The 21,930-nt window shown below is 41.3% G+C and overlaps 1 protein-coding gene across 1 annotated transcript in view; it reads left to right on the top strand.

The window, feature by feature from the left end:
• Nucleotides 1-1,540: 1,540 nt before the first annotated feature.
• UBTF (upstream binding transcription factor) overlaps nt 1,541-21,930 on the top strand; it is a 40,690-nt gene continuing 20,300 nt past the window's right edge. Inside the window, exons 1-10 of the mRNA XM_015832237.1 lie at nt 1,541-1,877; nt 4,892-5,044; nt 6,107-6,282; nt 7,623-7,706; nt 12,245-12,400; nt 14,735-14,799; nt 16,089-16,209; nt 17,940-18,050; nt 18,355-18,488; nt 20,897-21,038. Coding sequence (XP_015687723.1) covers nt 4,987-5,044; nt 6,107-6,282; nt 7,623-7,706; nt 12,245-12,400; nt 14,735-14,799; nt 16,089-16,209; nt 17,940-18,050; nt 18,355-18,488; nt 20,897-21,038 — 1,047 coding nt within the window. The 5' untranslated portion in view covers nt 1,541-1,877; nt 4,892-4,986. The remainder of the gene's footprint in view (nt 1,878-4,891; nt 5,045-6,106; nt 6,283-7,622; nt 7,707-12,244; nt 12,401-14,734; nt 14,800-16,088; nt 16,210-17,939; nt 18,051-18,354; nt 18,489-20,896; nt 21,039-21,930) is intronic.

Genomic DNA, 21,930 nt, shown 5'->3' with positions numbered 1-21,930 from the left:
GGGAGGGCCTTCTCTGTGGGTGCCCCCGCCCTCTGGAACGAACTACCCCCCCAGATCCGGGTGATTCCGGATCTCCTGACTTTCCGCCGCGCCCTCAAGACATGGCTTTTCCAGCAAGCGGGCCTGGCCTAGGGAGGATTTTTAAATCGGGTTCATTTTTAGAAAATTTTAAATATCACAACTTAGAATATTTGGGTTTCTATTGGTTTTATTCGGCGGGGATTGTGGGTTTGTTTTTGTTTTAAAAAATGTTGTGAGCCGCCCTGAGTCCCTCGGGAGAAGGGCGGGATACAAATTGAATAAATGAAATGAAATAAATGAAATGAAAATGCAAATCAATTTATAACTTCTTTGAAATGCATTTTTCTGGATTTGTTTGTTGTTATTCTGTGTCTCACTGTTAAAATAAGCCTACCATTAAAATTATAGGCTAATCATATCTTTGTCAGTGGGCAAATGTACAAAATCAACAGGGGATCAAATAATTTTCCCCTCACTGTATGTAAGTATAATGTGAACGATAGTGAATAATAGCTCTACTTCATGAACTCTTTTATTTCACTCATAAACGTAATTCATATATTTTGGTGTTGTAGCATTCTCTTCCCCATCTGTACATACCCCCACATACATATTCTAATGTCCTCTATATGGTGGAGAGGAAGGAGGAAGGAGGAAGGAAGGCAAGGCCCGGAGAATTGTTTTCCATTTCTCTCAACTTGCCAAAGCACAAAGAGAAAATAACCAAACATACGATCGTTCATCTTTGTTTGTTTGTATGTAGAGGCAGCTCATTCACTATTTTTAGCTTATCTCCCAATCCTCAGTCACCTCCCCCCCCCCATCCCTCATAATTCTAATTGCATTTTGGCAGGTCTATAAAAATCGCGTTGCGTATTAGAATCGGGTTTAATTTGATAGGCAACTCCAGAAGAAGGTGATTGGCTCTATCGGAGATGACGCCCTTAACAACAAAGGTGGAGCTGGAAAAAAAGAAGAGAGAGCGAAAAGAGAGTGGGGGAGGAGAAGCTCGGCTTTTGACTGAAATTTATACGAATGTCATTTTCAAGCAATGATTTAGAATCCAATCCTAAAACAATCGTCAATAAAATTCGACGGGACACAAGGTGTTGCCCCGCTTGTTTATAAGGCAAAATGGGACCTTAAAAAAAAGCTCGCTTGTTGCCAAAAATATGTCTGCCCTCAGAAATAATCTGATGGCATTGCAGCAGCTAGCGCTCTCCGGGTTGTAATTTTGAAACTCTCCTCTCTCCCCTCCCTTGTTCTTTCAATACGATCGTTTGAAAGGGAGATGAAGAAAGGGGAGGTCGCAGGAGGAATTAAAATCGAGTGCGTGTGATTTGTGCTCCTTTTACAAACGCCAAACGAAGAGGATTTGTGGCAAATGTAAGCGGTTTTTTTCCCCTCCTCCCTCTCCGTTTGACTACAGTGTTGCAAAACCAAAGAGCAATAAAAACATATACACACACACACACACACACACACCAGAATCGCAAAAGATAAACCCACAACCTGGTCAGGTCAAACACAGAAAGCGAGACCGAAGCTCTGGAAACATGTTTCCTTTTTACCAGTCCCATCTAGGGAGCAGATGGGAAAAATGGGGACTTGTGAAGAAGGGTTGTGAGGTTGCCTAAGGATCCGGGAGCCGAAGAGACCGGCTGATTGGAAGAAAAAAGCAGGGAGATGGAGGCGGGGGAAGTGCAAGCTCTCTGCGGGGACTGGAGCGAGTCCACGCCCGGGGCCAGCGCTGCAGAGCTGGCGTGCATTCAACCAACGTTTCCCAGCTAAAGCAAGCCCATGAAAGAAGGGGGAAAAGGGGTGAAGCTTTTCTCCAAAGTCTTTCGGATCTGCAGGTAGGTTGCAGACGTAGTAGGGGACTAAAAATCTCCCCTCAGATCGACTCCAGGATGGAGCCCCCGTTGCAAAGAAGGGCGGGTGGGCAAGGACGGATCAGGGGGAGTGGGGGGGGGAGAAGGTACGAACCGAGGCGCCGCTGCCTATAGCCGGAGCTGGCTTTGCGGCAGTACGAGCGCGTGTGGAGCTCGCCATTAGCCCGACGTTGTGCTCCACCATCTGGGGCTGGAGGGAGGCGCTTTTGTTACCTCCTCGGCTCCGGCGGTGAAGCAGCGCAGTCAGGCTGGGAGGCAGGCGGCGGCGGCGGAACCACCATTCGTTGTTGCTTTTTCCGCCCAGCATCTCAATTTCCTCGGTAAGGTTAAAAAATGGGTTCAATCGAATTTTTTGGGACGCATATATTAAAAGAACAAAAACATTGAATTTTAAATATTCCTTTTTTTCAAGCACATTTTAGAGAGTTCGGGTATATTAATGTAATCGTATCTACGTGATGCTTTAAATATATATATATATTTGCAAACGCATTTGGGGCTGCATTTTCTCCAAGGAATCCGATCGGAGCCTTGGCGGAGGCAATCGAATCGGGGCCCCTTTTCTGTCTTCCGGGCGCCTTCTAGATAGGCCGCGCCGCGGCATTCAACCATAGAAGGGCGAGATCGGAAGGCGGTGGCTGTCTCAGTCGCCGTTGAGTCGCGGCGGAGGTAGAGGGAAAAACTAGGCGGTGCAGGTTGTGGCGCAGAGATCCGATCTCTTTTCCTGCTCCCGCCCGAGCTGCTTTTAGAACCAAAAGGGCGCTGCCAGGGGTGAGGGGAAAGAAGCGGTGGAAACAAGCCGTCATCGTGTAAGCTTTTCTCTCTTCGCCTGCACCGTGAAAGAAACCAAATGCGGCGGGGGAAGAGTCTTGGGTTTTTTCCCGCCTTCCCACAATTGCTGCACACTGGCTTTATAAATTACGTGCAAAACATTTCGCCTCAGTTTTACGGAATCTGTCGCGATGGATTCCTGTTACTTTCCCTCGCTTCTCCCGCGTTGGACGGTCTTGGCAAGCTCGGGCACCAAATGGCTTTTTCGACCGTCGATCGGTTGGAGCCAGCGCGCTCCACCATCCGAAGGGTGGTTCCATGCAGGCGAACATGCTTGGCGTCCCTCCCCTACTCTCGACGAGCAGCTTTTTCGGGGGGCCCCCGTTGCGGTTGGGTGTGGAGAATCGGGTTAACGGGGTTTGACCCGCCGACTTCCCCTGCGCCCTAGGCGCACAGGGGGAGGCGCTCCCCGGGGGTCTGGGCGCTGGTAGAGGGAAAGGAGGAGGCGGCGGCGGCGGCAGTAGCTGCCGCAGCCAGGACGTGCTGCCCTCCCTCGGCTCTGCCTGGACGCCCCCAGCCGGGCATTCATTTCTCCCTCCCGCCAGCCAACCATCCCCGCCCCCCTTCCACCAGCGGCTCCGATGGGGCTGCTGCTGCAGCGGCTCTCCGGCTCCTGCTCCTCCCCACTCGCGACTGCCGCCGCCACAACGAGGCGGGCTTGTCTCATCCTTATTAACCGCCTCGGCGAGGTTACACCGACGGAGAGAAGACAGACGCGGAACTCGCTTGCTGCTCCCCTTTCCTCTGCAGCACGCTGAGCACTGTTCGGCGCCTGGCTCCCGGCCGACGAAGCGGAATCCTCTGCTTCGCGCTCTGGTACAGGGTTTTTTTTTGGGGGGGGGGAACCGAAGTTCTTTCTTTAGTGGCCTGATCGACGGGGAACAATGCGAGAGGTCGCCTCCCCCGCTAAATTCTCCGAAGGGAGATAAACGAACGATTTACTGTATCGAAGGCTGCCGCCTTTACGGATCGTGGCTTAGGCTAGGATGCGAGTCTTATTTATTGGGATAAGAAAGGGATCTTCTAGTGAAGGGAAATTCTGGAGTTGGGAAACGAGCTGATTTCCTTAAGATTATTTTCGAAGGGAAGATTCCGCGGGGAACCGGAGGGTGATCTCTGTTAACGCAGTTGTGTGTATGTGTAGATCTTGTATAAATCCCGTAGAAATCCAGTAGAGCGAATCAGAAGGGAGAAGGCAGCGAAATCCTGCGGCAGGAGGGAAAAGATCCTGGAATCCGGCGATCTCAACGTTCCCCCTTCCTGGAAGGACGACTGAAGTTGGTTGGCGAGGAACGCTGGCATTGTCGAGAGCCGACGGGGGCGAGATCCTAGCGAAACACTGACTTTCTCGTCTTCGAGAGTCAAGGCGGGGAGGAACGAAGGAACGGGGCCAGGAGGCTGGAGCCCGAGCTGGGGTTGAAAAAAAAAAACTGGGGTGGGAGCGAAATCAGGCAAGCGAGGTGGCGGCGGCAGCTAGATTTCCCCTTCGGTGGCGCCCGCAGGGCGTGCGGAGAGGAAGGAGGCGGGGGGAAGGAGACGAAGCAGAAGCAGCTGCACCACTAGCTCCGTCGGCTCGGCTCGGCTCGGCTCTCCCGCCTGCCTGGAGACAGGCAAAGAGGGGGAGGGTAACAAGCAGCAGCTGCGCTTCTGCTGCTGCAGGAAGGCGGCGACGGAGATTGGCTGGCGATGGTGCGGCCTCTGAAGAGCTGGTGGAAAGGGAGGGAGAGAAGAGAGGTCCGCAGATCCCTCCCCTTTGCCTGGCCTGCCTCCTCTCCACTCCTCCCGCCCGATTCGCCTTTACTCCTCCCACCCTGTGGCTGGGTGCAGCATTTTCTTTCCAAGAATATGCGCTCGCTGGTCCAAGAAAATCTGCGCTTATTTCTTTCGCCCAGAGATCCGCTCTGATCCCTAGGCCATTTGTAGCTTCCTCAATTTTATACAAAACTTTTCAGCTCTACACTGGGTACTTGTCTTCTCTCTCGGCTCCCACTTGCTCTTGAATGTATGAGTAGCTTACAGGTTCCAGGTTCAAGAATTGTTTAATTCTTGTATTAATTTCCAGAAGTTACTAACCCAAATGGCTCTTGTACCTCCTTGTGAAGGTAGCCTGGTAAGCAGAGATACTTATTACAGTTTGTCTTTTTCAGGGTGAAAATTGTTTGACGCCACCGTGAAGGGGGAAGACAGGAAGCTGGAAAGGGGAGACCCAGGAGGTGTCACCCTTGGGTCTGAGAAGTGGAGGATGAACGGAGAAGCAGATAGTCCAACCGATTTAGAAATGACAGCCCCCAAAAATCAAGGTGAGAAGGAATGCTCCTGGAAAAGCAGTAGAAAATTATGCAGAATCATGTTCCCAGCTACCCCTTCTTGAAATATTCAACTTTATTTACTGATTTTTAAATAAATATTACTTATTGATATTTAAATAAATATTATTTATTGATTTTTAAAGATCTTTAGCTACTGTCATTAAAAATAATCTCAAATGAGGCTGAATACTATTGCAAATAGTAAAAAAATGTGGAAGACAAACTTTGCAAAAGTATCATCCTTTCTTAGATATTTTCTATGACCACACAAATAAGGTATAACACTATTCTGCTGGCTACAACAGCAACTTCATTTATTGGTCATTCTAGTCTGCATTTAGAAAACACAGTGACCATGATGATGGTTAACCATGAATACATCTCAAAGCTGCCCACCAACAAATCGTGCAGTTGGAGCTACCCGTTTGGTTATTCTAAAGTTCCTATATCATCTGAATGTGATGTGATGAAAATATAAAATGTATGATTAAAAAAACCAGCCAGTGGTTCCCCTACTCCCATCCCTGGTTCACAATACTGCATTTTGGACACTTGAACCAGTCTGCATTTATGGCCATTTGATGTATCCCACAGTCATGTGACAATGATTTACAGTGTTTTTGCTAAAAACTGGTGTTTACTTCTGATTTTGAGGGGGGAGGAAAACATCCCTAGTGAATAATGGATTCACTTAATGCCTGTGCCCTTCACTTAACAACTGCCTCCAAAATATGGTAAAAATCTGGTTATAACAAAATGTGGTAAAAATCTGGTTATGATCATCACGAATTAACAACCATAATTGCCAGGCTCAATGTTTCTCTGCTCCCTGTAATATTAAAAAAAACACTGCTAGCTGCTGTTTCTTTTAAAACTTTAAATATGAAATATAGTGGAACTATAATTCCCAGAATTCCAAAGACCATGCTGACCTTGAAAGGGTACTAGGTTGCTATGCCAGGGCATTTGAAGTGCACTGATTTGGGAATAGATCCTCAGAAACATATAAAATTCAGGTATAATACGTTCTTTCCCTTTTTGCTTTTCCTCCAGACCGTTGGACCCAGGAAGACATGCTGACCCTCTTGGAGTGCATGAAAAATAACCTGCCCTCCAATGACGGCAGCAAGTTCAAAACCACGGAATCCCATTTGGACTGGGATAAAGTCGCCTTCAAAGACTTCTCTGGTGATATGTGCAAGATAAAATGGATTGAGATCTCCAATGAGGTAATTGCTTTCTGAGCTCAAAAGAGGACTGACCTGAAACGATGCTTTACATAATAACCTTGCCTAGCAAATAAATACACTGCATTCGTTAATTTGAGCATTTGATCCAGTAACAGTTCCAATGTTACGGTAAGAATTACCATGTAAGATGAGCAGCCAATAAATTTTATAAATAATGTCAGAATCGTCCGGCCACAGTGCTTCACAAACAGCCAGTAGCCGGTACGCTAGACGAATAGCAGTTTAATTCACTCTATTCAAAATAAAGTCAGCACTGGGAGACGCTGGCTCCCAGTGCCTTACATAGGCTCCGCGACAGCCCCACCCGCATTACCTTTCCAGCCCTACCCCCTTATTAACCACGCCCTTAGCATCCCCACCCCTCAAACCAGCATGCAGCCCCACCCCGGAGACCAGCATTTGCGCTCCCTGCACCTTTCTCCTTTTCCACCCTGCCCCATGTCCGGAATGCTCCAAGCCTGTGATGCTACTTGCAGGATCAGTCACGGCCTCAGCCGGCTGCTTTACTTGCAGGAGCAGTCAAGGCCTCAGCAGTGTTTCTCAACTTTGACAATTTTAAGGCATGTGGACTTCAACTCCCAGAATTCCACAGCCAGCATTGCTGGCTGTGGAATTCTGGGAGTTGAAGTCCACATGCCTTAAAATTGTCAAGGTTGAGAAACACTGGGTGAGGGCGACTGCTAAGCCTAGTTTCACTGTTCAAAAATGTGGATTTGCACATTTGAATGAGGAATTATGGTTTAAAACACATTTTAGTTCTTCCTTTTCCCAGTTAACTGTACTGAATTTTTAGATGCATTGCATCTAATTCTTAGAATTTGCAGTCAGCTTTATGGTTGTCAATGCATATTGAGGACATCACTTTGGGAAAGTTTGCATTGATTTAATTAACATGATAGTTGCAGCACAGAACATTGGTTATTAGTCTCTCCAAATTCCCAGTATAATTATTATGGCTAGCTATTGTTCAATTGCCTGCATGATAAATGTTCATGGTAAATGTTAGTGTTCTGATAATCTCAGCATAGATGTACTTTTTTTGAAAATGAAAGGCAGGAAGAAATTTCAGTTCAGAAAAACAAAAGAAAAATAATTCTCCCATTGACAGGACAATAATCTTTCTACTATTACTAGTTTCTGCTTAAGCCTGCACAAATAGGTTCACAAAATGAAGGCCTTCCTTTCAATTGAATCATACAGCAAATACATAATTTATTTTGATATATCAATTTAAATTGGTGGCCTTCAAAATAATCACAACACTGTACTCTTGTCTCTCTTCCAACTTCACTGCAACTATTTACTATTTATTCCTGCAGGTGAGAAAGTTCCGGACCTTGACAGAATTGATAATGGATGCTGAAGAACATGTGAAAAACCCATACAAAGGCAAAAAACTGAAGGTAGGTGTTGGCTTCAAGGAGGACATAATCAACAAAAGAACTTTCTTTTGAATCAAATCGGCTGCTCGATTATTGCCTTTCTCCAAATGCCACAAAATTATGATCTACAACACCAGTATTTCTTAAGACTCAGGTGTGCTTCCATTCTCTTTTCTGGTTATCCCTTAGTTTAGTAATTGGTCATAGATCCCACTTGGTGGATTTACCCATAACTTTCTCAGCAGCGTTTATTTACTTGTTAGATTTCTACCTTCCTTTCCCTCCAGAGACTCAAGGTGGTTCATGTGACACTCCTTTCACCACCACAGTTCTGTGTGGCAGTTTGGGCTGACGGATACTAACTGATCTAGAGTTACTTATTGAACTTTCTAGGCCTCCTGGGTCTTCATCAAACACCTTAACTACTGCATTGGATGTTCCCCAACTGTGCATGTGCATATTTGTGTTTCAAGTGAAAGTTTTGCTAAAAGCTATTGATCATTTCAATTCAATTCAGGAGAATGGGAGAAAATTTAGAAAAGTCCTCAGTGTGTACGTAATTCTAAATACCATTAATCAACATGGTAGCTATTTTGTATAGATTAAAATGTAAGTATTAAATAATAAATTACTCATTGTACAGTATTGGTAAAAATGGATGATTGGAATATTGAGAATCACATGTTCATCAGGTGAGTCACATTGTGATTCCAGATCACACCACTCGCATGTACAATTTTTGAATATAGTTTGTTAAGTAAATATTACGGGACAGGGAAAGGGTTCCATTTATTTCTGAATTAAAGATAGAAACAAATATATTCTTAATAGACTTTACTTTTAGGGTGTGAAACATTGAAAATAACTCACCCCAAACTGTGCCAAGAAACAATTATTACAATTATGATAATAAGGGTCTTAATTATTAAAAATGATTGAGAATCAGAGTGGCCATTCTCTAATGCAGATCATAGAAAAAAACAATTTCATGGACCTGACATTTTCTCCACAATCAGATGATGTTAGTCTTGCCCCATTATGCACATTGAAAGTAGTGAGATCTTTCCTCTTCCTCATAACGATTTGCATGGCAAATTACAGCTTGTGTCTCTGCATAATCCATTTTTCTAATCAGCGGACAATGAAGAGAAGGTATTTCTGCCACCTCTATTTGGAATACAGCTGAATTGCTCAACATTCTGCTGAAGACGTTTTGGCTTCCATTCTTGGTTCAAAATCCAGAATATTGATTTCTGCAGAATTAATAAACATCATGATGGGTTTCTCTGAAGACAAGATAAACTTGAGTAATCTCACTATCCTAGCCTACTCATACTGTTTCTTGTGTGGGTCTTTGCAAACGTTATTACATTGTCTAACAGATAATTGTCGGATGAAATCTGGATAGGGAAATATGCCTTCATTCAATGTTATATTACAGAAAAGCAAAAAAAAAGGGGGAGGGTAATTTTCTGTGATTTGTACAAGTTGGGAGGTTGGAATTAATTGTCTGGACCAGTAAAAAAATATTTTAATCTGAACAAGAAGTCCTTGACATACGACCTCAATTTGGTCAAGAATTTCTATTGCTAAACAAGAAGATTGTTAAGTAAGCTGCAGCCAGTTTTATAACCTTTTTGGCCAGGTTTTTAAACAAATTTGTCCCAATTGTTAAATGAATCACAGTCATTAAGCAAAGCTTTGCTGTTGAAAGATGGCTGGAAAGATTGAGAATGATAATCCCATCATAAATACACATTAATTGCCAAACGTGTGAATTATGATCATGTGACCTTGGGGGTAGTGCAAGGGCTAGTTTTAGAAGAGTAGCTATGTTTTTAGGTGATTTCTTGATGCATCATTTGAAAGATCTCTTCCTCTCACATATACATGTGTCCTTTTTCTAAGTCATTCTTACATATTAGCAAATCATGTTGTGGTTGAAACGTTTTGATAATTTCTGAAAATAAATTCTGGAAAAGAGCTAAAGTCCAGACAGCTGCACCCCTAGTGTTTTGCATATATCATGGGCTCTGCTAGTTTGCAACTGGATTTTTACAGCACTGTGTACCTAATTAAAAAGTACAGTATTCAGAAGAAAATACGTATTTGCTGTTCAGCTGAGGGCTGTTCTTTTTCCAGGTGACAGAGCTAAAGCCCAAAGTAAGTGTAGTGTTTTTATTTTCTTTTTGTGATGCTGTTTCCTTTTTCTGCCCATATAGGTGGGACATATTGCCTTGAAGGTCTGAATTTAACAAATAATTTATCTTGTAAAATCTGGATTATTTAAAACATCTCTTAATATTTTCCTGCATTTTTTAACAGTAGAGTGGGTGGTGGCAAGTAAAATAAAATACCCTGGCTCCTGATAACTATAGAAAGAAAACAAAGAGATTCTTTTAAAAAAAGAAGAACTTAATAACATAGCCATAAAAAAGGAAAAGTAGAAAAAAGTATTTTAAAAAGATGTACATATTGTGTAAAGCTATCTTTTTTAAAAAAAAGCTTTAATACATATAATCTAACAGCAACTATACTAGTGACCAATAATTAACAAAAGTAGCCAATAGCAAGAATCCTTCATTGGAAAAAACAAAAATATCAATCAAATATGGAAGACTTGTTCCTTAATGACAAAACAGATGTAGAATTTTAAAACCCAATCTTTGGAGGCAGTTTGGGTCCATGTGTAGAATTATAATCTATCAATGGTCCCCGTGGCAGCAATTATACCAAAAAAATGTAATATACTTTGTAGAGATATGATGTTTTGTGATGTTTAGTTAAAAAAAACCCACTGGCAGGAAAGATAAGAAAGATAAGGTGTACTACATTCCGCAGTAAGCAAAGTAAAAAGAGTTTAACTTAGCCTTAGTCCCTTCCCCCTTTGCTTGGTTGAGTATGAAATAAAGCCTTCTAAAATAGGAGTGTCTTCCTTTGGCCTAACAGACAAAGCTTATCAACAGATGCAATCAGATGTTGAATAGGTATTGATGTGCAAATATATGTGAACAATTGGAACAAAGGCTAAGTTAAATTTCCTGTAAACTGTAATGATCTCTGAAGTAGCAATATAAAGTCAGGTTTATCACAAGTGTGAGGAACCAGCAGTTCTTGGAAATCACAAGCTGTCCTAGCTGGGATGATTTCCTCAACTGTAAAGAATAAAAAGATTGTACTTCAGTATCATCTGGAGGGCTTGCAGGTTTCTTTATTTTTGTGGAAGGTTTATGGAAAACTAGTTCTCCATTCCATTTTTTAAAAGAAAGATTAACTAGTAGCATAGTTATTAAAAGGTATTAAAATTAATAGCCCCCTAATTGGTACAATGTTCACTCAAGCTTGAAGCCTCTAAAGCAGGGTATCAAACTGGCCACGCCTCACATGCAGGCCACGCCCACCCTGACTCCCGCAAAGGCAAAAAAAAGTCATGATATGTCACGTAATGTGATCGAGTTTGACACCCGTGCTCTAAAGTAATGAAATATTTTGTATGTGGGATCCTTGGTGCTCTTTGAACTTGGTTTTCTTGCAGATGTTTCATTACCAAACTAGGTAACATCAGTCAGACTCCTGATGTTACCTAGTTTGTGAATGAAACGTCTACAAGAAAACCACTAAGCTCAGAGAACCAAGATCAACCTGAACTATAAATATTCTTCTATCAATATGTATGATTTGTGAATAAAATGCAGAACACTTTAATAAAACACTTTTCCGGTTTGTTACACTGCTGCTAATGATAAAAGTTAAACTCAAGATTCTAGTCATGCCTTTAGGTTTATGGTACTGCATTTTGAATATAGTAACTTTTTTATGCCAGGATGATTTGTTCATTTAGTCTAATATTGCTAACTTATTGGTCTTCCTACATTGGACATGTCACATGCTTTACATGGAGATTTTGGGCCAGTCAGTCTCTTTCTAAGTTACCTCATTAGGTTCTTGTGCTAGGAAAATAGAACACTATATATTAACCTGAGTTCTTGAATGAAAGGAGAGAAAATATGGGTATAGTATAAATAATAGTAATATGTCACAATAATAATTAGGAATTGAAGGTAAGGTACAAGTTGTGGCAGATAACATAGTGGGCTTTCCTCATCTGATGCTTTTCCAGATGTGTTGGAAAGTGATTTGGGAATTCTGGGGGTTATAGTTCCAGATGCATGGTTGGGAAGACTGATAGGCTTCTATGCTGGCCTTCCTTACAAACTTAATTATTTCAGCAGAGGAACAAGTAGTTTAAAACAGTAACAAACAATGACAAAACAGACAATCATTTTAATTCTTTAGATGTCTCTTGAGACGTAGCTCTACTTTTTATGTCTCATCAGATATGCTAAGCTGAAATAAAGCTTTAGTAAGATTACTGGAGTTTCATGGTTGAATTTAATTTACATGTGACACTTAAATATGCTACCACCTTATTCCACCAAACAAATGTTATAAACAAAATAGAGTAAGAGGATTAAGTAAAACTCTAATTTTTCCATTTTTTTGGGAAAGAGACCATCTCAAAATATTTTTTTCTTTACTTACTTCCTGCCCCTATTCAGAAGCATCCTGACTTCCCCAAAAAACCTTTGACTCCGTATTTCCGTTTCTTCATGGAAAAGAGAGCAAAATATGCTAAGCTACATCCAGAGATGAGCAACCTGGATTTAACCAAGATTCTTTCAAAAAAATATAAGGAACTCCCCGAAAAGAAAAAGGTGAGCAGTACATACTTAGAATGTGATGAGGGGTATCAGGAATGGCATAATTCTGTAAGCAGTTTTGCCTACCAACAGCAAGCCACTTTTTTATTGGTCCTTCTAGCAAAACTCTATGCAAGGGAGAGAAAGAGAGAAAGAAAAAAACCTCAATTTTTTCCTTGGGGAAATTAGTACCTACAAATGATGTATTGTGCGCCTTCTGCAAAAAAGAATATTCCCTTTCTCAAGTGCTCTGTGAATGTGCTACCTTTGTAAAACAGAGATAATGAACCACAAAATGATTTTTATAAAACAGTTCTTTAGACTGTTATTTAGCAATAATCTCAGTTGTTAGGATCTTGAGCTTAAACTGCATGCTTCCCTTGCGAAGGGCATGTTTATATGCCTTTCTGTCAAAGTGGATAACTAAAGGAACTTGATCCTAGTTGCCTGATGAATTGGCACCACTTGACATTTAGTGAATAACTTCAACTTTGTATAACATGAGATCCACATTTCAACTATCAGCTGATATACTGCTTATTTCTTTCTGGATGACAGTTTCAAGTGTGAAATAGTTATCTAAGCATCTTCAAGGTGCCTCTTTTGTCTATTAATATCCCCCTACACAGGTTGTCCCTATCTTAGACTCTAATTGAGCCCAGTATTACATACATAAGTTGTGGCAGTCATTAAGCGGATCACTACAAGACCACCTAATTTTATGACCTTTTTTGCAGTGGTCATTAAGCAAATGCAGCACTCATTAAGTGAACACTGCAGTTGTTAAAGAAATCCATTTTATCCTATGGGCATTTTTAGGTGTAAACTGGCAAAACCCGCTGAAAATTATGGTCGTGGGTCCACAGGACACTGCAAAGGGCGGTAAATGCCAGCTGGTTGCCAAATGCCCACAATGCAATCACATAACCACATAGGTGGCTGTGGCCATCAGAACTCTGCAGATCTGTCATAATGTGGGGCAGCCGCTAAGACAGAATTACCCATGTATAAAAAAGAAGCCCTAAAGCAGCGATCCCCAAGCTTTCTAGCTCTGCAAGTGGTGGCAGGGGGGAAAGGAGATGGTTCCATGCAGCAGTGGCTTGCGCGCTCGCCTGCTGCTTGCGCAGCCCAGTTTCCAACAGTTTCCATGGCCTGGTATCGGGACACTGCCCAGAGGTTGGGGACCCTTGCTCTAAGGAACAAAAATTCAAAGTATATTTTTGGCCCTATTACTCTGGAGATGTCTAAAAAATAGGGTGCATGGAATTCCAGACCTATAATTCCTGCATCCCACTTTTTAAATGGTGAAAACACAGAGCGCTCTCTAGATCATAAAAGAAATTCAGAAACCAACAAAAGATACAAGTGGGGTCAGCACAGCGTTAGTGCTGAAGCAGTAAACTCTTCACCTTTGTGAATGTAAGCCTCCTTAATCTGAATCTCTGCATAACTAAACTTGGAAGCAAGATGACATTCTGGTGTATACAAGTGTGCCCAAACTAACCTTTATGAGCCTTGCTGGCTGGAGGCAAAGATTCCTGAATAGAGGAGCATTTAACATTTGTACAGTTCTTAGCTCTGAGCTAAGAAGAATCCAAGATGCTACAGCACTAAAGTTGTTTAGCATTTTGGAGTGACCTGCTAGATAGAATCGGGAAATGGCTGGTTTGCCAGTTTCTCTGTTGTTTTTTGTCAGTTTTCAAGCATTGAAGAGCATAAGGTCGTTGTCCTTTCTAGAGTTCAGAGAGAAAGTATTATAGCACAGTAGGGATGTTTGTGGTAGACTCTGCTCAATTTCTCTATCCAGTTGGCCTTTTTTTATGACCAACTTACTTGGAACAGTTTAGTTTTGCATGCCAAGAAATTGAATTTCTCATGCCATTCCAGAGATAAAGAACAGCCCTGTGGAAGATTTGATGGGCATTTTGTGTACACACACACACACACACACACACACCATGTACCTGCAATTTCAGAACATAGAATTAGGGGAAGTAGATATTCAGTATAATAGCAATAGAACTTAGACTTATATATTGCTTCACAGTGCTTTGCAGCCTTCTCTAAGTGGTTTACAGAGTCAGCATATTGCCGCCCCCAGCAATCTAGGTTTTCATTTTACAGACTTCAGAAGGATGGAAGGCTGAGTCAACCTTTAGCCAATCAGGATCGAACTGCTGGCAGTCGGCAGAATTAGCCTGCAATACTGCATTATAACCACTGCACACCACAGCTCTTAAAAACTCAAGACAGTTCTGTCTCCAATGAGAGAGCTTGCGTGTGACAATTAGCTACCTCATATATAAATAGCAGCTGTGGAGTATTTTTCCTCTTCTCCCTGTTTTTTAGATGAAGTATATTCAGGATTTCCAACGAGAGAAACAAGATTTTGAGCGGAATCTGGCAAGATTTAGGTAAGAGATCTTAAGCAACAGTGTCTTGCTTGTATCCATTAGCACTTTAAGGCTTCTCAGCTGTAGATTTCAGTTGCATACATTTAGTGGACTTTTTCCTAACTTTACTATGAAAGCTGCTTTGATTAGAAGATGGTGAGGAGAGAATAGAAAGAATAAGTAGTGCTTAGAAGGTTCCTTGGCTTCAAAGCTATATGTTCTATAGCATAGTGACACACTTTCCTTTTTTAAACCACTGATAGAATAACAAAGTCTGTAAAACTATATATTTGTAAGGCAGGTAGAATTTTCTATGTAGACATTTCAAGCACTCATCTAAGCAAATGTTGAATTAAATCACAAGATCTATCTAGGCAGCTGCTCCCAGCTTGAGATATGTCGAATCCCAAGATGTTATACTATAATTAACTTCATTTCCAGACACATAAGTAAGTGATCAATATGCACTTAGAGAAATTGTAGACCACAATATCTGAGGAGAAAAAAATTGAGAAAGGATAATGTAGACCAGCCAGATTTTCTACAGTACACAATCACCATCACGCTCCCCAAATTTGAAGAGAACTGCCTTTCCTGCTGTGTAGCACGTAATTAAACTTTTGGTTTCTAGGGGGGGGGGGGGAACCAAACAAAAACAATGGATGTACCAAGCATTTGTATCTACAGAATGTTTCTTGATAAGGGATTGTGTAGGAAATTTGTCCCATTATCTAGCATAACAGCTGCTTGGTTGATTGCTGTTGGTCATTTTGCTTATCCAGTTATTTATCTTCCTCCTCTCTTTATTGCTGGGATTCATTGCCAGCCAGTAGATTTGTTTGTATATGTGTGTGTGTGTGTGCTTGAAATGTTTTTATTCAACTCAGAACCTCGTGAATCTTCATTCTCCAAAAATGTCTGGGTAGGTAGTGGGCAGAGCCTTTGCGCTCACACCTTTTTTTTTTTTTTTTGCCATGTCCCCTGTCTTGCTCTTAGATATTAGAAAGTTTCAGAGCAAGAGGGGTGGATGCATGAAATTGCACCGAGGACAAATGTTGGTGTTATGTCAAAAGATCCTTCTTTGCCCATGTTTGAAGTTTGGAGGATTGTGAGGGAATATTTTTTTTATGGGGAGAAAATAAAATTCTACGGGCAGATTCATCCTGCAGTTCTGGGGATTTCTTGGCATTCAAGAGTGGGGACTGGTATGTAGGGCCTTAGAGAGGTTTATATGAAAGTGTGTTTTGTTAATTCCCGTATGGTGATGCCTTACATTTTCCATCCCCTGTTACCATCCCTGTTCTGTGAAGGGAAGACCACCCTGACCTCATTCAGAATGCCAAGAAATCTGATATCCCAGAAAAACCCAAGACCCCCCAACAGCTCTGGTATACTCATGAGAAGAAGATCTACCTGAAAGTCCGACCCGATGTAAGTAGCTCTCCCTTTATAAGTTTGAGGTGAAGGTGGCATGGGAGGCATGACTAAAGACAGCACAGGGAAAGCAATGGAAACAGAGGGAGAGAGAAGGCTGTTTCTGAAAGTAGAACAAGGAAAAGTTAAATATAAAGCTGTAGTCTTTTAATTTTTGATCAGCTGAGACCCTGGGGTATGGGTTATATTCAATCAGAAAGTAAAGGCCTTCCTGAGTTATAACATTTGGGATTCTAATAACACACATGAACATTTTCTTCTTATCGGAAAACTTCATTTTGCAATATGACCCATAATCTGTCAGAAGAAAGTGTTCAGCTTCATGTTTCTTCATATTGTTTTCTTTATTTATAGAGGGCTCCTACTTTTTTAAATAAATGAAGCATTCAGATAAAAGCAGTTCCCCCATCTACATCTGGAGATACTACACTCAGGAAAAGCTTTGTCTTTTGATTCTGCTGAATATGCAAAATTGATTCTGAGAGGTCTGCCAAAGCATCAAGAAACAGCTATGAAAGCTAAATAAAAATTGAGGAAATATAATCTTGAAAAATATTTGTTTATTTATTAAATTTATATGCTGCCCATCTCACTATCAGGCAACTCTGAGTGGCTTTCAACATCATAAAAGCAAAAATTGGGGCAGTGAAGATAAATGGTTTACTCTAGGAATTGACAGTTTTTTTCAATTCTAACTGCCATTGAATGTTCAGATATTTCTTCCTCAAATAGCTCGGTACAGGGGGCAATTTTTTGTTATTCATTCAGGAAGCCCTAAGTGCCCTTTTAGAGCATAGCTGGCTTTTGATTTACTTTTTCTTCTGAAACAATAAGTACAGATGATAAGCAAAATATATAGGATAGATAAATCATTTTCAGGCAGTGAATAGTTAATTCATGGAGCTCATGGCCATAAAAAGGTGACGGTCACACATACAAATGGTTTCTAAAGTGTTAGATTGGTAAAGGACTCCCTCCAGAGGTTGTGGGTTTCCATCACTGGATGTTTTTAAGAAGAGATTGGTTAATCGCTTTTCTGAAATGTTATAGGGTCTCCTGCTGGAGCAGAGGGTTGGACTAGAAGACCTCCAAAGTCCCTTCCAATTATTCTGTTAGAATGGTAAATAGAATGAAGCCAAAGAGGGATCATTACAAAAAACCCTGTGGGTCCCATTTTTGTTGGAGGCGTGGAAGGGACACACTTGGAAGTGTGTAGAAACATCATAAACATTGAGTGTGATATGCTGCTCTTAGTGTCTGTTTGTAATATTTGTTTGCTGTTTACATTAGTTTCCATAATTACCATTATTCAGACAGTTTCTTTTATGAATGAAAGCAAATATACATGTCCCAGGATAATGTTGCAGGATCCAATCTGAGTCAGTCACTGGGACCAGAGGTTTAATTGGTGAGAAAGAGAAGGATAGAAAGAGAGCAAAGATATGAGACCCTTACAAATGGCCTACATGGGACTGAAACCTTTTTATATGTATTTAAACCCCAAAAGAAAAATTCTTCAGAATGCTCATATCGGATTATCTGCATATGCAGCAAGTTATATTTTGCTTCCTTGCAGGATCAAGAAAAAGATACTTAAAAAAAAACCACAATGAGAATCTTTCCCAAAGTTTAGTGTGATCCACTGCTGTACCACCAGGGTGAGCAGTGTTCCCTCCCCTTTGTACCTACTTTTTTTTTATTTCCCCCTCCCCACCTGGGTTTTTCAGGCCACCACGAAGGAGGTGAAGGAAGCGTTGGGCAAGCAATGGTCTCAGCTCTCGGACAAAAAAAGGCTGAAATGGATTCATAAGGCTCTGGAGCAGCGGAAGGAGTATGAGGTAGGGAACACACAACCGTTCCCCTCCATCTTCTCCCCCCTATGCTCAGCCCGGCCTTGTCGCGGCTGCCCAAACCCAGCCACGCTCCGAGAGCCGATTTGTGGGTGCCACTCCCTTTTACTAAGCTGGAAGGTAGTTGCAAAGCAACACCCTCTCTGCTTCATCCATCCAGAGCTGAAATTGGTCAGGGCCAAGTAGTGGGTCCTCTTCTGCCCACCTCATCACCCTAGAGCCTAGGAAGGGCTTACCCCCAAAGCTTTGTCGCGGTATTGTGTTAACCATCCTCTGCGTTTGTTGTTTCCAGGAAATGATGCGGGATTACATACAGAAGCATCCAGAGATGAACATTGAGGAGGGAGCACCACAACGGTCCACCCTAACAAAAGCAGAGAGGCAGTTGAAGGACAAGTTTGATGGGCGACCCACCAAACCCCCTCCGTAAGTTGGGATACTCATAAATGGGAAGGCTTTTTCCCTTTCTGCAGTATTTTCGCATATATTTCCTAGAACAGGTGAAATATCCTCTTTACATCCATTTGATGTGGCAAAAGGAACCCTGCCCCAGCATATCACATAGTAGCTCTGTTCATTCAACACATTTAACTAGGTCACTTAATACGCTAACTGCTGTCTTAGTTTAATGACAATGCTGATTAGGTTTTTGTGATTCAATGTATTGTGCCTGTCCAATTATGTTATGGTTCAGTGTAGTAGAAGTAGTAGTAATTGTATGCCATAGCTAGAAAAATCTCATAGCATACAGAAGTCAACAACAATTAAAATAATAATATCAGTAAGAAAGACTAGCAATAATTTAGAACAGGTTTAAATGATGTGAACCTAGAACTCCTTTGAGTTGAACTTTGACTGTTTTAGTTTAAACAGTAAGTGGCTTACAATCAAATGAGAACGTGTAAAACCTGACCACAAAACCATAGTTTTGAAAAATAAGATGATAATGGGCACAAGGCATAACCAGTAAAGATAAAAGTTTGTAAAAAGATAAAAGGCCATTTCAGCTGGTAAGAGTGCAGTGAGAGAACTTTTCAAAGCCTGACCTCTGCAGGTACGATCTGGTATAGCGTCTGGATGTCAGTTATCTTCTGGAACAGAACATGGCTCCTCATTGTTCCCTCAGTTGCCAATAGAGGTCTAATATTGTGGTTGTTGGCATTTGCAAGGAAGTCAAAACGTGTGAATTGGTGATTACAGTGTTGTGATTCAAACCCTGCCTTTTACACAAGAGGCAAGGCTTGCATTACAACATTGTGCCAAACATTTTGCAAATTTTTCATACACGCACCCCCCCCGCTGGCACTTTGATACTTCTTTCCTTCATTAAGGGGGAGAAAATACTTATCCTCACTACAGTGCAGTTTAAAGAAGGCTAAAAGCTCCAGGAATTTATTTGTGCCCATGTTTATTTTCTCTAAATTGTTCCCCTTCCCATTGTTTCTCATAATCGATGGAGATTTCGTCTATGGCCCCTTGAGTATTTAAAAGGAAGACAGTTTACTGTCACTTGTATAGTGTTGTAGGATGGGGAATACATAGCAGGAGATGCTGTTACTCTCAAACTATTGAGGCACTGGTTGGGGAATTCCGGGAGTTGAAACTCCACACATCTCTAATTCGCTGAGGTTGAAAAACACGGATCTAGCTGAAGGATTACTTAAGGCCATCCAGCATCTCCTTCCACTGCTTTTATTCTGAGGTGAGGTTCTGTTTGAACAAATTTGCCATCCTCAAACTGTTTGGCTGTGAAGGTGGGTTATTTTGGGGGATTCAGTCCTAGTTTGTAGGAAGGATATGTTGCTGAAGTAAAACTTTACTGCTATGTTTCTGCAGGTTATTTCCCAGTCTTATTTGCAGATATCTAGCTCTCATCTCCCTCTCAATGGTAGATCCAATTCAGTGCTCCAATAAAAATCTGAGAGAGAACAATACACCTAAAAAAAAACCAACAAAAAAACCCACTGCAACCTTGAATTGGTGTAAGACCATCCAAAGTTGTGGCATTTATGCAAGCAAGGAAGCTTGTTTGAAACTGATACTTTTTCTGTCCCTCTCTCTCTTTCTTAGTCTGATGCTTGTGGGGTTGGATGACACTAGTTGACAAGTGGCTGGTTTCCAAGGTTGCCTTCTCACAAGTGGCAAATGATTTTGAAGTGCAGGGGTGCACTTGAATGTTTGGGAAGAGGCTACAGACCACTATAGCTGGACTAAAGTTGCAAGTGGAGATGGGTTTTCTTTTCTTGGGTTTGTGGGATTTTGAGCTCTTTACTTGGATTTTTTTAAAGGTATCATTATTAGGGCTTATATTAACAATTTTTATGTTTTTTACCTCAAAATCACATTACCCATTTTCTTCATTTATTGTCAGAGGTTCAGAGAAGAACAGAGAAGAACAGCTGAAGAGCCATAAGTTGTCTCCTAAACCACATGCCCAGTTTAGGACAAATGTGTTAAATGGGTGGCATATTAGAAACTCTAGTCTTAAGAAGTTGGATTAGGAAAAAATAGAATTAAAAAAGTAATGTACTTAAAAACATGCAGTGTGCTTTGGATTTTTAACAGTTCTCTTGTTTAATTAATTTGCTGATATCTTTTTGTGGGGCACTCAGGGTTTTTGTGGGGGTCTGAATGCCCCACAAGTTATGGGCCTCTATTTTAAATTATTGATGAGAATCCCCATCCAAAGTGAAAATTTGTAGCTGAATGGGAATTTATCTCCAAGAGTTATCACAGAATTATTATCACAGGCATTTGATTACTATTGGTTGGTATAGAATGTACCAGTACTAATTCAATGGGACAGTACTACATAAAGAAACTTATTATTTTAGAAATAGTTACTCTCTTTATTGTGCTGAGCTGATGGCAAACATGAAAGATGTCCCAAGCACAGAACGGATGGTGCTCTGCAGTCAGCAGTGGAAACTTCTTTCCCAAAAGGAAAAGGATGCCTACCACAGAAAATGTGATCAGGTAAGCAGGGTTGGAGGAGCAAGTATTAAAAATGTTTTCTGGAAAAAAATAATAAATCTACTTCCTGATTTCTGGGTCAGCTGGCTATCCCATCATTGATAGAGAATTATATTTATCCACATTCAGAAATGCAATATGATAGTCATGTTCACTGTTTTGGAAATCTAGTCCATTATTCAGGGTGCAAATAAACAATGCTACTACATGCAGTATGAATAAATAAGATGTGTAAAATCTCATCAGTTAGTTGGGCTAGTGACTCACCAATTCCTTGGCTAATGTGATGTTAACAGGCATGCCTTTAGGTGCCTATCAGTCCCCTGCCATACTAGATTAATTTGCTTTTAATTAAAAATAGCAGAAGCAAGAAAAACATGCTGTAAAACATGCCAGCCCCAATGTCATCCTCTTCCTGATTTCAAAGAAGGTCTCTAGTCTCCACAAAAAAGTCAGGTAAACAACATGTGGCAGGGAACACTTGGTGATGCTAAAAATCTATGTGAATCCATTCCACTTGTTTAGCTCTTTTGTGCCCTTTTGTCCCTCATGGCAGCCATTTTATGGAAGGACAGCCATTTTTATGAGATGCCCCAGAATGTAATTCTTAATATTCCAGATAAGAGAAATTTCAAACCTTGAGACCATTGTGAACTCATTAATATGGAAAAATTAAGTTTGCATGAGTTCTCAAAGCAAAAGGAAATAAACTAAAATTCAAATATATCTCATTGCCTGAACAAGTCATGTTAGTCACTGCAAGTTTCATCTTGTCTGTAATATAGGAATGTGCTATTTCAACTGCATCAGATGTGCTTAACATGTTGAGGACTGCACCCAAAAGCAGGCAGAGCAGGATTTTTTTTCTCCCAAAATTTTCTTCCAGAAAAAGACT

The sequence above is a fragment of the Protobothrops mucrosquamatus genome, unplaced genomic scaffold (assembly GCF_001527695.2).
Source record: "Protobothrops mucrosquamatus isolate PMUCROS unplaced genomic scaffold, P.Mucros_1.0 scaffold1, whole genome shotgun sequence".
Classification (NCBI taxonomy): domain Eukaryota; kingdom Metazoa; phylum Chordata; class Lepidosauria; order Squamata; family Viperidae; genus Protobothrops; species Protobothrops mucrosquamatus.
The sequence above is the reverse complement of the archived record's forward strand: the minus strand, read 5'-3'. Positions and strand labels throughout refer to the sequence as shown.